The sequence below is a fragment of the Ambystoma mexicanum genome, chromosome 5q, assembly GCF_040938575.1.
Source record: "Ambystoma mexicanum isolate Mex_15411 chromosome 5q, UKY_AmexF1_1, whole genome shotgun sequence".
NCBI lineage: Eukaryota > Metazoa > Chordata > Amphibia > Caudata > Ambystomatidae > Ambystoma > Ambystoma mexicanum.
The window spans coordinates 94,182,358-94,199,357 of record NC_090933.1 but is presented as its reverse complement, the minus strand read 5'-3'; the positions used below and the strand labels follow the sequence as shown (position 1 = coordinate 94,199,357).

Here is a 17,000-nt window from a genome sequence, read left to right as displayed (position 1 = left end):
GATTTATGAGAATTGTATGAATGACCTATGATTATCTTCATCTGAACTTGCATCATGAACTGTAATTGGTTTAGTGTCTAATGTCTGTTTGATGTGGGTAAATTGCACCAATGTAGTGATTTTTGGGGTGTAATGTGAAATTGTTTTAATTGTAGGACTATGAAATTTTAATGAGCTGTCGATTGTTTGTGTTTTAACTGTATTTGAATTTTGTAAAAGTTGTATAACTGACTACAAATAAATATAAATAAACTACTGCATTGACAGGTGGGACAAGTGGTACTAAAGCATCTATTTGCCGCTGTACCTTCTCACAACCCACCACCTTCTCCAAACACTGCTGGCTAATCTATGCATAGCATGTCATCTAAGCAGATTCCACAAGCCTCAGAAGGGATACATTACTCACCGTAATCATTTCTGATGCTTGTATCTGCTTAAATTCACATGTGCCCACCATTCCTCCTCTTGGAGTAGAAGGTGCCTAGATGTTTTCTGGGCTTTATCAATACATAATCTGCTTTACTACACCTGTACTCCATGCTACACTTCATGCAACCTCATGTCGGAAACAAAACAATCTGAGGGATCTCGATGTGTGAAGCACCATGGGTAAAGTAGATGTCACACTACGGATAGTATTACTGACACGCCCTGCGGATGTTCCTTTTTTGAGTTTTGAAAACAACTGTAATACTCTGCTGCTTCCACTAGATGTCGGCCTATGCATAGCATGTGAATCTAAGCAGATAGGAGCATCAGAAATACGATTACGGTGAATAATGTATCCCATATAATATGAAACAGCAGTGTTCTCGGCCTTATATACCCTTTCCTCAGTACACGCATACATTTTAACTGTTATTGCAAACAGCTCCCTGCTTCCTCCCCTTGGCCCCTTCCTCCATCCTTGTTGCAGATGGCCCGACATAGGAACTACCAGAATATCTAGACCTCTGGAATCTGTGAGGGAACTATATGCTAAACAGCTCACACCTTTCCTCCTTCGGGCATTGAAACAAGTGTGTGCTCCCAGGTTGTCAGTCTCTGTAGTTTCTATTTATGGGGTGGGCTGAGAGCTGTGCTTTGTGAGAAAGGGAGCCCATTCCATCTCCCTGGATGGACGGAAGTCATGAATAACCCCAGAGATATTCTCTCTCTCATAGATCTCCCTGGCTTTGAGGACCCACATTCTTTCGACCGGTAGTTCTGGGCATTTCCACTTTATTACTATACAGACCCTTGCTGCTAAAAGCAGAAAGTTTGACATATGTGGGAGGTGCTGCCACCCTTCCTCTCCTTCTATACCGAACAATATCAGCAGTGGGTCCTTGGCTCTCTCTATCCCGTCTATTTCCTCATTCCAGCCCAGCACTGCTGTCCAACAATTCAGTCTTCTCGAGCATGACCACCACATGTGCAAATAATTTTCTCTTTGGTCACATTACCTCCAGGCTGAAGGGTCGACCCTTGGGAGCATCTTGGAGAGGCGGTCAGGAGGGTACTGACATCTATAGAGGAGTTTCAGACTCTACGATTTATAGAGACACGCTATTGATGACCTATGCACGTTCTTACATAGATGTTCCCCCTGTAAGTCACTAAGTTCTCTTTCACAACCTCTTCCCCATTGTTTCTTGAGAGCTTCCGTATTCCCTCCCTTTGCGCCCAGCAAGGCCCGATAAATCCCCGAGATGAGCCCCCTTCAAGGATGTAACATTACTCAATATGATCCCGGTTGTGGTCAAATCCCTCTGCACCCCCTCCTTCCATTTCTCAGACATCGAAACCTGCTTCAACTGTAGGTAGTAAAAACCAAGAGTGCATCCATGTGCCGCCCCTCTTCAAGATCTGCCAATGTAATGACGTTGTCCCCTATGACCACTTGCCCCACCCTCTTTAGCCCTGCTTCAAACCACGGTTGAAAACTCAGCAGCTCCCAAATATCATCTCTTATTGGTGGGACCCATATATGACTAAGGGGAGATGGCCATGTGGTAACACCCATCATTCAATGTTTTGCCCACCATAGTTGCCACAGCAGCCCCAGTATTTAGTACTGTAGCACCTTACGGAGTACTGTAGATTTGAGGGCCCATAGCCACTTTTCCACTGTAACTAGACGTAGGGGATGGTTCTCGATATCCACACATTGTTTGTCGGGATCCCCTCGCAAATGTGGTACCAATTCCCGGAACTGCACATCTCGATAGTAACTGTACATTTCTGGGAGAACGATTTCGACCAGTCTGTTCTCCAACAATATACCTAGTTTCTTGATCACTTTAGATGGTTTAGGGTAATTGCCTGGTTCCAAAGGCCATGCTAGAAGTGTTACAGTGGAGTCGTAAGGTGACCGTATCATTATTCCTGTGATTTCTGAATTGAGTTTTAGGTAGTTGTCCATCATCCATTCATGTACTCATGAGAGGCAGTGGCTGTGGGTGGTGCTGACGTTTTCTCCATCTGTCATTTTATATATGGTTTTAACAGGTGAGGGAAGCCTCATGATTTTATGATCTTCATCAAAGGGGCCATATAGTTGTTGTAAAGGAATAGCAAGAGGCTTGATACAAGGGGGACTCCACAGGTAATGAATGGGTCGTAGGTTCGAACTGAAAGGAGGGGCCAGGTTATTTCTGTTCTGTCCATTAGGAGCACTTTGATCAGTTGTGGAGTTGGGCTATGGAGTCCAGTTTCTCCTAGGTTTCTAAGTAGTGTACTGTGGTTAAGTGCTGCTGAGACGTCAGAATAAGAGTGCAGAGGTGATGTCATCTGCTGCTATTTATGAGCTTATACCAAATGGAAAGTACTGCTGATTCAGTGCCTGTCAGGTCTAAAGCTGACATGGTTTGATGTTGGCAGTCATGAAAACTTGAAATACGATTCCTATTTCAAGAGAACAGTTAATTTGTGAAGGGAGAAAGATTGTGTTTTCTCGTTAAGGATCTGTTTGTAGATGTTTTACGGGACAGAGGTCAAACGAAGAGCTGTCTTGGTTGGTAAGTTTCACCCAAGTTTAGTTCGAATATTGGTTTAAAGCTGTTCATTGGTGGGGTTATAAGGTGAATGCCATTGACCGGGTTTTCAATGTTGCTTCCAGTTCCATTCCTTATTGCTGCCTTGATTGCTTCTGCATGTCTAATGCTTTGCTTCTGAAATGGTTGGCGATGTCATCGCATAATTTCTGGATAGGTGCAGACTTTGCTGCAGGAAGTGGGGTTTCTCCTCTCATTAATGATTTGGTAAAGTTCTTTCTCCTGCCTACCCCTCTGAGATCCTTCATATACATGTGAGATGCTCTCTGAACCGTTTGAGACTACTGCTGTTATCTCCACTGTGGCCATGGGGTTGTGTTTCCCTTTGTGCTGGAAGGAGCGGTCAACTGCAAAATGCAGTTAACAATTACCATTTCTAATGTGCTCAGTTCTATCGTAGCTTCAGATTAAAACATACACATATAATTAACACTGTGCAGAAGTACTTCCGTCCCTCTTCGTTCTGCTATTTTAGTCTGGAGTAGTCACAAGGCGTCGAAAACATTGATTAGCACGATTTGATAATAAAACCTTTCTTTATTAGCAAGCGCATTTAATTGGTTAGAAATGTTGTATAATTGTTCTTACTGTCACCAGAAGTTATTCTTACCCAAGACATGCAAAGAGCATCAATATACCATCTTTGTGTACTTATGAAATAAGACACTAGTCGTGAGACCAATGTCTTTAAAATACACATTGTACCTGCATAAGGAACAACTCCCCTTCACCCCTTGATTAAAAAAAGGCTCTGAGAACATTTTCAGTGCAAGGCTGTGTGCAGCTGGGGACAGCTGGTGTTGAGCAGGGCAGTCTCCCCGTATATATGCCTTCCCACAACATGTGAAGAGAAATGTACAGGTTTCATGACTCAAAATGTTCAATGTTAGAAGAAATTCCGAGCTGGATACTAAGGAGTATGGTGTTGCATCAGACAAGGTTAATTTAAAACCTCTGATGGACAAAATGGTCCTTGCCTGTACTTTATATGAACTTCAGTCAATGTAGTGATAAATAAAGGCCTGAGCCCTGGATTACCAGCCCAGCCGCCACTGAAAGTGGTATTTGTTGCTATTAGCACCCAGGCCGCCAACCAGGGTGCTGATGCTTTTTTTCATGTTTAAGGGAAGCAGGCTTAACATGATTCACATGCACTTATTTCTCTTAAAACAAACTACAAACAAATATGGCCACAATTTGAAATAACTTTCCAGCATCTCGTGGCAGCCTGGGAGGTGCGCACGTGTGTGAGGAGGGAGATGGGATGGGGGACTCCGGGGTGGGGATCTGTGAGTGTACCTAGTGGGGGCAATGGGGAGATGCAGCACAAGGCACATACACCAAGATGGCAGAAGCGCAGGGTGCCGTCATCGAACGCGGGCAGTTACTTGCAAATGCCACCTGCAGTGCTTCTCTCCCGGGTGCTAACATATGTAATATAATCATGATCTAAGAGCAAAGACATCTAGAGACTTAAAGAAAGTATGCTTTTACAGAATACCTGTATTGTTCCAACCAGACTGTAGATTTATAGACTGGATGGAACTATTGATCACTACTTTGCGTAAACATCTAGTTAGCTTTGTGTATTCATTATGTTAGCACAACGACAGAGCTAGAGACTAAGCAATAGCGCTGAGGGGAATCGTGTAGTGGGCAGAGAACAGGTCAAACTAGGTGGAAAGCTTTAGTTTGTGAACTGTCTCTCTCAGGGTAGCTGGTTTAAAGCGACCGGTTGATGAGATGGAATGTCAAGGTGTTTGCTATCCACGCATGGGTTGAGAACCAGCTGCACAGATCTATATAATCAGCAGATCAGAGAAGTAGGTTTTCCAGCAAACTCATTCAGCTGTGTGATAATGTACATTTTCAAATGTGTTCCCACATGCTTGTCAATATGATGCCCCTTGCCCCTCACAATTAAACATAGGTCACACTATGAGATTTAGATACACTAGCCTAAACTGAACTTTACTGAAAAACATGGCGATAAAACAGTGTTTTAAAAAAGCCATTATTTAATATGCTTTATGTTACAACTTATATTTTAGGAATGGAACTGTAGGACTTACTTTAACATGTACTGGTTGTAAAACAGAATATAGTTGGCTTAATAAAACTATTATCCAGATGTACTGCTGGTTTGCACTTATTTGAAAAAGAAACAACTTTTTTGAGCTGACAGTCCCGAACTGGCCATTGTCTCTTTGTTAGCCCCTTTCAACTTGCTGTGAACAAAGGCAGTAGGGTGTGGAGAGCCCTAAGGCAATAGAAGAACGCAGAGTGAGCTGCGTTTTCTTTGAACATGGTAATTTAAAGAACCACTGTGCTACACAAGTGTCAAAGTGATTAGTAAACCTAGGGAATTACGTAGCAAATTTCCATGTGATACTGCTTATTTTATGCCTTGAGTCAGTATTGTAACTTGCACTTCATCCTTCATGCAGTACTAATTTATTTACATTCCTATTCTGGAACGGTGTCATAAGTAACTTCAGCAGTCCAGCAGTTTAATATGTGATATATGTTCTTGTAGATGTGTACAGTGTATTATGTTTGTTTTGTAAAATGTCTTTAACAAGTTAAACCATGAACTATCCCCTTAACACTTGTCTTCTGAGAATGTGGATCTTCGCATTGCATTTTTATAGGTTTTATGTATGCTCTAGCTACATCAGTACTGCCCTTGTACACTAATATCAGGTGCTATAAACTGTCCATCAATGCATACAATAGTTTCAAAGTAAGGGAGGCATTTTTGGTTTTAGCTTCTTTCTGCTTTCGAAGTTCAACTTCTCTACTAAAAACCTTTTTCTAGGCCTTCCGCTACTCGTTCAAAGAACAATAGCACGAACCATCGTTTTGCAAGAAAGCATTGGAAAGGGTCGATTTGGTGAAGTGTGGCGTGGTAAATGGAGGGGAGAAGAAGTTGCAGTGAAGATATTCTCTTCCAGAGAAGAACGCTCCTGGTTTAGAGAAGCAGAAATATATCAAACTGTAATGCTCCGTCATGAAAACATCCTTGGATTTATTGCGGCAGATAATAAAGGTTTGTCAGCTTGTATTAATATTTCTTTTTCTTTTTTTTAAATCCTTGTGTTGCTTTTCAGAATTTGTTAATGTTAAGGTTAAAGGATATTTTACCATGCACTAGCACCACCAGAGTGGTCGCCTGGCGATCTGGAGAATCTGAAAGGTAAGAGGGTGGGATGTGTTAGGACATTGCTGGACGAGGTAGTGCAAGAGTTCTGATGTCCTGTTGACTGCTTCAGTTCGGTTAACACCGTTCGCTTAGCATGGTGTGATTTACGGATCTGTAGACTCTCATGTGCTGTTGTGCGGGGCTAAGTGTGGTTTGTTTTGTTGTTGTAGTGAAGTGCATGATGATTGCTGTGCAAATATGTGGCTGTGTTTGTTTAGCGTTTGAGATGGTGTATGCAGAGAGTTGAGGTTTTAGCAGTTGGATTAGTGGGGCTTTTTCCTTACCTCGTTGCTTCGGACATCTGTGTTAGGTGTCTCTGCTTGTGCTATGTACTTAGGCATTTCGTGGTGGGTCACTCGCCGGGTTCTACACATAGTGGTGGCTTGTCTCTGTAACTGTCTAGTGGGCACGAAGGTGGTGAATGCCTCCCCCACCCCTGGGTGGAGATGGGTATGGTTAGCTCTTAGGTTGTCAAGGGGTGTGCCTGCCTTCGCCTCCCCGAGCTCCCAGGGCGGAGCGCCCCACCCTTCGAAGTCCAGGCACTCCAAGGCCTCCTGGAGTGCCAGTTATTGGTTAATGCTCCCTCATCTGCAGCAAACGTGCCTTTCCCTTGATATGAAATGGCATTTATAATGCGCCTATACATAAGTGTTTCAAGGCATGACAAGACAAGGGAGGGGGAACAGAGGGAAGACGGAGACAACAATCTTACTAGGCCAGGTGACATTGAGATTGCGCAAGTACAGGGAAGGGGGGAAGGGTAGAAGTGCGGGGGAAATGGGGAGGGGGAAGTGCATAGGATAAACAGTAAAATAAATAAAGACAAAAAATAAAAAGTGCGGCCAGCTGGTGGCAAGTGCAAGGGTAAGTGCAGACATCAGGTGTCAAGAGCTGGTAGGGGGCTGTAGGGATACAGAAACAGTCCCCAAGTGCAAGGGTTGCCAGGGGGGGCAGTGCAGGTGTGCAACTGGCAGGGAGGGGACCTAGACCCAAGAACAGAGGGTAGCCAGGTAACCAGTGCAGTTTCCGTTTCAGTCAGGAGATCAGCAGGGGAGAGGAGGAGAGAAAGCAGAAGCAAAGGGGAAGGTCTTGAGGTGCTTTCAGAACCGGAGATGGTTCACCTCAAGTTTCAGAAAGGCAGGGAGGCTTTCCTGAGGGAGGCCCCAGCAGAAGAAAGAGATCTACCACCAACTCGTTGCTTGGAGAAGCGACTGACCCTGAGGCAGTTGGAGGCGGATGAGCGAAGACCTCGAGAAGGCAGATATTTAGGAAGAGAGAGTTGAAGGTTTTGCAGTCCCAGAAGGCCTTGTGGACAATGCAGAGGGTTTTGATCTTAATCCTTGCCACCACTGGGAGCTAGTACAGAGATTTTAGTCCTGGAGAGATATGATCCCTGGGCTTGAGGCCAAGGACAAGTGTCACAGTCCTGTTCTGGATGAGTTGCAGAGGGCAGAGCGTAGAAGGAGGCAGATTTAGAAAGAGGCTGTTGCAGTAGTCCAGCCTAGAGAGAACTAGAGCTCTGGAGACTGAGCTTATGGGGGAAGGAGAGGAAAGGAAGAATACCTCTGAGGAGGTGCAGCTAGTAGTGTGACTTCTTAGGGATGTCAGCGATGTGAGGACAGAAGGAGAGTGTGGAGTCGAAGATGACGCCAAGGTTTTTAGCCTCATTGGTGTGAGCAGGAAGAGGGCCAAGAGAGGCCGGCCAGAGAGTGACAGGAAAGGACGGAGCAGGTGTGCCGATGGGGAGAATCTCAGTCTTACTGGCATTAAAGCAGAGATCATTGGCTGCACACCACCCCAGGATAGCAGACAGACAGTCCGAGATGAGAGAAGGAGAAGAATTGGCGGAAGGGAGCCTGAAAATGAGTTGAGTGTCATCCGCATAGCACTGAAAGTTGGGGCAGAGAAAGGCATTGCGGTGGACAAGAAGTGCCAGGTGTTGGTTGAAAAGCCAGGGAGAGAGGTTAGACCCCTAGGGAACACCACAGGTAGAGATGGAAATAGAGGAGAGGAAGGACCCAAGTTGGACCTGGGAGGGTCAATCTGAGAGGAAAGAAGTTAGCCAAGCCGAGACGGTTGAGCAAGAGGACATGGTTGACCGTGTCAGAGGCAGAAGAGAGATAAATTAAGTTGAGGACACAGGGTGTGTTTGAGTCAAGGTTGGAGAGCAGGTCTTCACGGATGTTCAGGAGAGCAGGTTCCATGCTTCTGGTAGCTCTGAAGCCAGACTGATGGTCATGGAGACAACCAACAGATTCAGTGGGAAGATTAAGCTGGGAGATGGCCAGCTTTTCCAGGAGTTTGCCCGGGAAAGGAGTGATGGAAATTGGCCGATAGTTAGCCGGGCAGCAAGGGTCAGCCGAGGGTTTCTTAAGAACAGGGTGCACAAGGGAGTGCTTCAGGGGGGAAGGCAAGTCTCCAGTGGCGAAGGAGTGGTTGCAGAATTCAGCCAGAGCAGGAGCCAGGGTGTCAATGTGGTCCTTAATGATTTTGGAGGAACAGGGGTGAACCTGTTTTTTTGACAAGACTTTCATAGATTGGACTTGTCTAGAAACCTCGTCTGGGGAGAACGGGGGAAAAGGCAGAGAAGGAGGGAGGAAAGGTGGCCGAAGAAGGGCCAGAGGAGGTGCAGGGAGTAGAGGGAAGAGGGGAAGAAGAAGAAGAGAGAGGACAGGATGTCCTGAGTTTTAGAGATGAAATAAGAAGCCCGGGCCGTGCAGAGGGCCTGGAAGGGGACAGGAGAGGTAGAGACTGCAGCAGGATTGGCCAGCTCTTTGCAGATTTTGAAGAGTTCAGCCGAGTTGTTAGAGGTCGCAGATACATAGGCTTGGATGTGGGCTCTCTTCTTGGTGCGGACAGAGAGCCGTATTGCCTTTGGAGCAGGCGACAGGCCATAGCCACCCTGCACTTGCATTTAAGGGTGACAAGGTGTGAGTCGTACCAAGAGTTGCAATTGGCTTTGGGCTTCAAGTGGATCCTCATGACAGGGGCACGAACATCAAGGGTGTCAGATATAACAGAATGGAGCATGGAAAGGGCTGTGTCAGTGTGTAAGTCAGCCAAGGGTGAGTGGGGTGAGAAAGTGGCTGCGCCTAATGCCGAACATAGGGTTTGGCTTGGGGGTGGGTATATCCTGGACTCCCTCCCCGGCTTCTTCCTTTCATCTACGCTAGTTGAGGCACGTTCTATTTCCAGTGATGTCTTTGTTTCTCTGGTCATTTCCGTCTGTTTCTGAGGTGAAGAGCCAAGTTTTAAGTAATTTTCTGAATTTTAGGTTATCCTTCGGATTGCATATTTCTTTCTGTAGGGTGTTCCAAGTTTTTGCTGCCAGGTGGGAGAATGACAGTCCCTCTGCTCCCCCCCCAGTTTTTTTCTTGTGTATGGTTTTCGTTCCAGGCGGATGTTGTTGCTTGATCGGAGTGCTCTTGTCAGTAGGTAAATGGTTATTTTCTTTTGTGGCAATTCTGCTCCTTTCCCATGTATTGCTTTGTGCATTAGGCACATTGTTTTGAACATGATTCGTTGTTTGATTGGCAGCGAGTGGAACATTTTTAGCGCTGGGGTGATGTGGTCCCTTCGTGATAGTTTGAGGAGAAGTCTGGCCATTGCATTTTGGATGCTTACAGTTTCTTCAGCAGGTGTTCCAGCATTTAAAGGTATAGGCTCTTGGCATAGTCTATTCTGGACATGATGAGGGCGGTGATGGTAAGTGTTTTATGAGTGAAGGAGAGGAATGGTAGGATCCTTTTTATCGTGTGTTGGAGGAAGAAGCATTTCTGGATTATTGCGTTTACTTGTGGTTCTAGTGTTAACTTATTGTCCATGAGGACTCCAATGTTTTTGACTGTTTTCAACAGTGTGGGTGCTGTTCCTAGTTCTGTGGGCCATGGGATGTAATGGTTATTTTCCTGGTTTTTGGATATATCCATGATTTCTGTCTTCCCTGGGTTGAGGTTAAGGCTTTTTGTGTTCATCCATTCATATAGTTCTTTTAGACAGTCTTCCAGCATTGTGTTCTCGTCTTGTGAATCTTCGATTTTATAGATTATTTGTGTGTGGTCTGTGTAGTTGTAGCACGTAAGGCTGTGTCTTTTGATGAGCTTGATTAATGGAGTCGCGTAGATAGTGAAGAGCAATGGGGATAGTCTGAAGTTTTTTGGGCTGTTTGGCCACTTTAGTTGGTAGCATGATCACAAATGGAATGATTATTTGGTCGCTCCAGAGTATCTGTATTGGTGGTGCAGTGGTGATAAGGTTTTTGTTGGCGAAGATTGCATCAAGTGTGTGTCCTGCTATGTGTTTCTCCTTTAACCCTCTGGCATAGTTTCATTGTCTTGAGTTGCTTGATCAGTGATTTCGTAGTGTGTTTGCGTTTTCTTCTTCAAACCAAATGTTAAAGTCCCCAAGGATTATTTGGTGTTCATGTTTGATGGCTAGGTTGGTGATGGCTTCTATGAAAGTGTCAACGAATGTTGTGTTGTATGTCAGTGGTCTGTAAACCTGTATGAATTTGAGATTTGTTTTGGGGTTCACTGTCAAGTGAAGGACTAGGGATTCACAGTTTTTGTGGTTTAGTGGTTTGTCTGTTTTTATTTTCAGGTTTTCCTTGTATGCTATTGCAAGTCCTACTCATCTTCTTTTTTCTTTCCTGTTTACCTGTGAGCACTTTAAGTTGTCAGGTAGGCAGCTGTATAGTGTAATTTTGTAGTTGGCGTCTTACCATGTTTCTCAGATGAATAGGATGTTAATACCGTTGTAGCACAGTAGGTCGTAGATCTCTCTGCATGTTTGGACATCGATCTTGCCTTGATTAGGTTGCAGTGGATTTTTTGGCATGGTTCAGTTTACTTTTGAATGTCCGCATTGGTTCGTGATTGGTGTCTTGGTCTGCTTCCATGTTTCTCTCAGGGTTTGTTTGTTGTTCAGTGGGATCTGTTTCGTTGTCAAATAGGTCTGCTAGATTACGTATTGGGTTCCCGATTTCTTCCGGTTCCTCTTCTATATTTTGTTCTAGTTGTTAGTGTCCCCATGTGTTTGTGATATATGGAGTGAGGGCGTCGATTTTGTTCGTATTCCTTCTGGCTGTTTCTGTTCTTTACTGCGTGGTTCTGGTATATTAATGATATGTCTAGCATCAATGGTGGTCTTGAGTTGTTCTAGTGGGTGGTCAGTCGCAAGGTACAGTTTTAGGGATAGAGACTTTTCTCTTCTCCTGATGTTTGTTCTGTGACCCACTGTGTTTGTGGGGGTGTGTTCCGCAGTCATGACTATGTCTAATGGATGAGGGACATGGTGTGATTCCATTTGGTTTATTCCTTTTCCTGTTTTTCTTTCGCGTCATCCTGTTCTGTATCGTGGCATATTGCGGTCCTTAGGAGTAAGTTGGTTTAGCGGTTTGTTTGAGTTTAAGTCGCTGGGGATGTAGCCCACGTGCAGCACCTTGCAGAGTGGAGATTGTGACGGTTCTTGGCTTCCTTGCGTTTGTGATTTTAGGCATAACGGTGTGATCTCAGCGCTATTGTTGCTTGATGTGTGGGGTGGTAATCAGATAGAGGTGGGAAGGTTGCCAGAGGAAGGGTGACTGCATACCCTGTAGCTAGATTGTCTTGGGGACAGAGTAAGGGGGAAAGCCCAGGCTTGATAGGATTCTAGGGTTATTGTAAGGACGTTTGGCTATCGCGATAGAGGGATGTTCGAGGTGTTACCCACGTGGCGAGACACTATCCTTGTGTTCCACTTTCCTGTGTGAGGTGGGCTAAAGTGGAGAGGGGCCAGAGTTTCTAGGTGCAGCAGTGAGAGCAACTCACTCGGATGTTAGCTGGTTGGGAGGGGAGAGAAAGGACCTGACTTGTGCTTCAGGTTTGGTTGAGACTCTGATCCCCCTATGGTTGTCTTCTCTGCTTAGCGGGTGGAGGGTCTGATGTACGAATATAGCAGTTAGGGAGACACACGTAAATACGAATTTCCCAGATTGTGGGAGAAAAAACGAAGTTTCAAAGTATAGCAGACAATGAGAACACACCTATATTTAAGTTTCCTGGATAGTGGGAGAAAGGCCTACGTTTCAAAGTATGGCAGTTAATGAAAAACACACCTAGATTTGTTTCTTTCATAACATTTCTTGCGTGCAACTGTGGATAAACTAGAGAGGTGTGCTATATCTAGTAGAAAAGAGGTGTTAGCGGTGGAAAAAATAAATATAAAGTTTATAGGCTAATATGAATGGTGGGGCAGTTTATGACAAACAGTTATGGTTTTTCCCACTGTTCGCAACTTGCCTACCTTGTCAGTTGACGGATGCTGGTTTCTTGTGCCCCCTGCTGACACCGGCAGACAGTATGAAGCTGCTTCTGCAGGAGCTGTCCTTTGCCTCCGGGGGCTGCAACTGGTGGGGGCTGCCCTAGCGCAATGTGTCTTAGGGGGTGTCTTAGCCAATCAGGGCCTGGGGTGGTCCGGAGGTGGGATTAAGCTTGTCACACAGGGAAACGGGTTGGGAGGGAGAGGGGAAGAACGGGGCAATGCGTAGTTAGTTCCCCCTCCTGTCCCGTTCACGCTTTGTTCGTTCTGCTTTTCTTTTTTTTACAGAGTTGAGTGTTATGCTCTTTATCTGGAAAGCCTAACTTAATAAATGTCTTTCCATTTTTGGTCTGTTTTTTTCTATTTTTGATACTTTATGGTTGCTGGTTTTTGGATATTTCTTTTTTTGTTATCAGAATATTTATTGATAAAGATGTATATATTTTTGTATTTCATAACCAACTAGTACTGTGTATTAGGTATTTATTTTTATTTAAGTAGCCCCTCATACATTGCCTGGTTTATCACAAAGGAGAATTTTGACTTTTAGATCAATTTTTTTTTTTCTGTGTAAACAAGAAAACTAAGCATTTAGTAGTGATCTCTAAATTAAATAAATATTAAGCTTAAAATAATTGGAATTTACATTTAAACACATACATTCTTTACTGATTTTCACCTAAAGGTAGAGCAACCTTGGTGTTCGACTTGTTCTTCGAAAGAAGTAGTGGCCACATTTTTCTTAGAGATGTGCAGCAACAGCACTGTGCTCCACACACATTTTTCTATGTTTCTACAAGGAAAGGAAATAAGGGACTATTCTTATGTCTCTGGTTTCCTTTGTGATGTGCACATGCCTTAGGATGCAGAATAAGTACGTTTTGTGTTGGCCTCTTGCCCAGCCTGTCATCTTGCTATCGTATCACACTTCAGAGCTCAAATAGTTAGTGCAAGGCCATTAGGACCTATGAAAAGGAGCATGACGACTTCTGGAGTGTGGAGGCTAGTCCCCCAGCTTGTCCCTGGCATGAATCTTGGATATGGTATCGCTGTGTGGGTAAATGGCATTACTGTGGTTTGCACTTGTGTGCTTTGGATGCAGCGATGGCCACACTGAAAGGGATGACAGCCAACCATGGTGATTCACCAGGTCTCGTCACTTCTTCCCAACGGGGAGCCCTTTTGTATGAGGCTATGGAGGTGAGTCCGCTACTCAGTAGTCCCCCTAAGGGTGGTAATATGCGGGAGGACCTTATAGGAGGGGACTCCCCTCCTGCTGGGAATAAGGACGTCCACCTAGGGAAAAGCTGCTCTACAACTCTGTCACAGAACCCCCTACCGTCCTGGTCACACTTTCTTCCCCTATTGATGGTGAAACAATGTGTTACTGTGAAATGTAGATCATACTGGGACGAAGAAGAGTATGAGAAGTCGTATGCAAACCAGCCTGTACTACAATGAGGTGGCTCACTGGAGGTATGAAGAGTGCCCAAGAGATTTTCCAAGATGGTGCTGACATTCTGCAAGGGCGAAGCAACCTATCTCTCGCAATATGACCCCTCCTTTTCAGAATCCTTATTCTATGCCCTCGCACAACCTGGTGGCACACTCGTTATGAGGGGGTTGTAATTGATAGTGCTGCTAAGTATTGAGATATGCTGAAGAGCAGGTGGTGATTTCTAGGAGCTGGTTGGACCAGTAATTCTAAGGAAATAGAGTTTTATCATGTGGAGGGTGATGTGCGGGCATATGTTCCTGATATTCAGAAGACCTCTCTTTGCAGCAGTGGCACTGATGAAGTTTGCTGTCCATGGTCCACAAGCTTTTAAGCCTTGGGTGAAGGAGTGAGAAGGTCCATCAGAAAGGAGATGAGGGATAGGAGAGTGGGTTTCGCATTTGAGGCCAAAAGAAAGAGGACATGTTTTAGATGTTGATGACTGAGTGGAATGAGTTATGTGTCATTGGCAAAGAGGTAATGGGAGAAATCAAAGAATGGGATGTCCCTCCACGGAGGAGGTTTATAGAGTGAAATGTGCCATGGGTGCATCTTTGTGGGACAACATCTGGAAGAAGGGCAGGGGGGCGGTGTTAGTTCTTTGATGGAGAAGAACCATTGTGCGAGATAACACTACCTAGTCGAGTTTAGTTTCTTTGTAGTCATTGGACAAGGGAAGGATGAACGAATGTGTCTAAGGCAGCTGACTGACAGAGTAAAATGAGGATGGGGAGATATGAGTGCTGAACAATATGATGTATGAATGTTGGAGACGTGAGTGAGAACAGTTTCTATGGATGCAGTGTATGCTGCAGAACGCAGACGGGAGAGGGTCGAATAATGCATTTACCTCAATGTAATTGCATTGTGGTTATGGACAACTCCATGGTTTTGTAGTGTTGAAGCTGAAGAGTGAAAAAGAGATTGTTCGGGTCATCTCTAGGTTATATCATGATGGTGTGAGGCAGGCATGGTATCAAGAGGGACACAGACTCAAAAGTAACAGTTTGAAAACCTTCATTATCAAACTTTGTCCAGTTGGTGTAATAACTGATTGGCTCTAATTCTGGGGGGTATTCCCTTAACTGATGCTTCTAAGGGCAGTCGATATCCATAAGTCCAAAACCAAAGCCTGTCTCAGAACCTATGCTTGCCCTCACTCTTAAAACAAATGTGCTGTTGGTCTTCTCAAAGAAAAATTGTGGCTCAAAAAGAAATTAAAACCAAGGCTGGTTTCAGGTAGTCTTAACGTCCGATTTAGTTCTGCCAGTTTGAGAATGGTTAAATGCAAAGAGGGGTTCCCTCCGAACCTTCCAGATAGGGCTCTTGCAACAAGTCAGTAAAGTTCACAATGTCTCAGGGTCCCTTGGGGTTCCCTTCCTCAAGCTCTGACCCTTCTGGTTCCAGAGGAAATGTCACAGTGCTTGTTAGGCTTCTCAGGGTTCCCTTCCCCAAGTCTAGGCCTCTTTTCAACAATATCCCTCACGGTTTCCTTTGGGCCTCTCAGGGTTTTAATCCCCAAGCTCGGCCTCTTTGCCTCCCAAAAAGATTCACATTTTCTTACTTTATAACTGTAATGAAGATTCACAGTTCCTTTCACAGTTTCCATTAGGCCTCTCAGTGTTCCCTTCCCCAAGTCTAGGCCCTTCCTTGTCTCAAACAAAAGTTCACCTTGTCAGGATATACCTCTGAAAGCACAATTCTTTTACAGGGCGGTACGAGAGACTTTCGAGAACGCAGGGCTTTCCTTCCTGTGCCTCTTGCACACTTTCCACTTTGCTGTGCTTCTTGTACACTTTTCACTTTGTTGTGCTTCTTGCACACTTCTATCTCTTTACCATGCCTCTTGCACACTTCTATTCCTTTGCTGTGCCTCTTGCGCACTTCTTTCACTTTGCCGTGCACCTTTTCCTTTTCTCTTTCGAGTTGCCCGCACCCTCTCTTGGCTTCTCCCTCTTCAAAACCATTACCTTTGCTCATCTTTCTTCCTTTTTTCTTTCTCCTTTTGCAGTTTGCCGCTCTGTCACTGTTCCGCTCCAGCCACCCGCACACTGAGTTTCTCTCTCTCTCTCTCTCTCAGGAAACTCAACCCATAGCACAGTGCTGGCGGGCAATCTCATCGGGATTCGTGAGCCAAGGTCAAGGTCTCCACACCTGCCCCTCGGACACCTCTGCGACCAGCACACGTCCCAGGGGAACAAGCACTTGCATGGATATGGCCAACAAGTTACAGCTTTCCCCAATCCGGCACCATGGAGACACCATTCCCTCGCCACGCTGCAACCACTTTGACACACCGGGTCAGCGTCCTGGCATCCCGTTCTCCTCCAGATACTCTGTGCTCCTCCTGCTGCAGTTTCCTGTTCTCTGTCCTCCACGATCCATCCATCATCCCCAGCTCGCTCTCTCCACCTGGCAGAACCAGACCTTTTATACCCTAACTGGGAGTCAAGTGGGTCATGTGTGTATAGTTAATGTCAAGTGCCTGACTATTATTAGGACAGCCTAGTGGTGGAGGGTAGTAGGCCTCTCCCTGCATCACAGTTTTGTTCCTATGGGTAATCTTTATTACTCTTGGTTGCCTCTTCCTCGTTCCAATACATGTTGGAAATGGGGAGGGGAGACTGGGTGAGATTGAAACTGATGTTTGTAGGCTGAATAATCATAGGGTGATTGACAGAGGAGAGAGGGGAATCAGAAGGCCCTGTTTTTATACAACTGGGATGAGTCCCCTTTTGGTTGGGTACTCCTTACTTATCCCTAGTACTCTGCCATAAAAGCACTGGTCTTGACAGCACCCCCATTGGTCTGAAATGGGGGAAGATAAATAGGTGTTGAAGTCAAAGCCATGCTTTTGTCTCATCTGACCCTCTTCACTGCCTGCTTTTGTTCTGGTATGATATTTCTGCCTCCCTCTTGGATCAGGGACAATGGGACCTGCATATCCCATGAAGGCTTCAGGCACTTC

General features: G+C 45.1%; 1 protein-coding gene across 1 annotated transcript in view; it reads left to right on the top strand.

Moving 5' to 3' along the window:
* TGFBR1 (transforming growth factor beta receptor 1) overlaps positions 1–17,000 on the top strand; it is a 360,240-nt gene that overhangs the window by 143,770 nt on the left and 199,470 nt on the right. Inside the window, exon 4 of the mRNA XM_069620584.1 lies at positions 5,857–6,087. Coding sequence (XP_069476685.1) covers positions 5,857–6,087 — 231 coding nt within the window. The remainder of the gene's footprint in view (positions 1–5,856; positions 6,088–17,000) is intronic.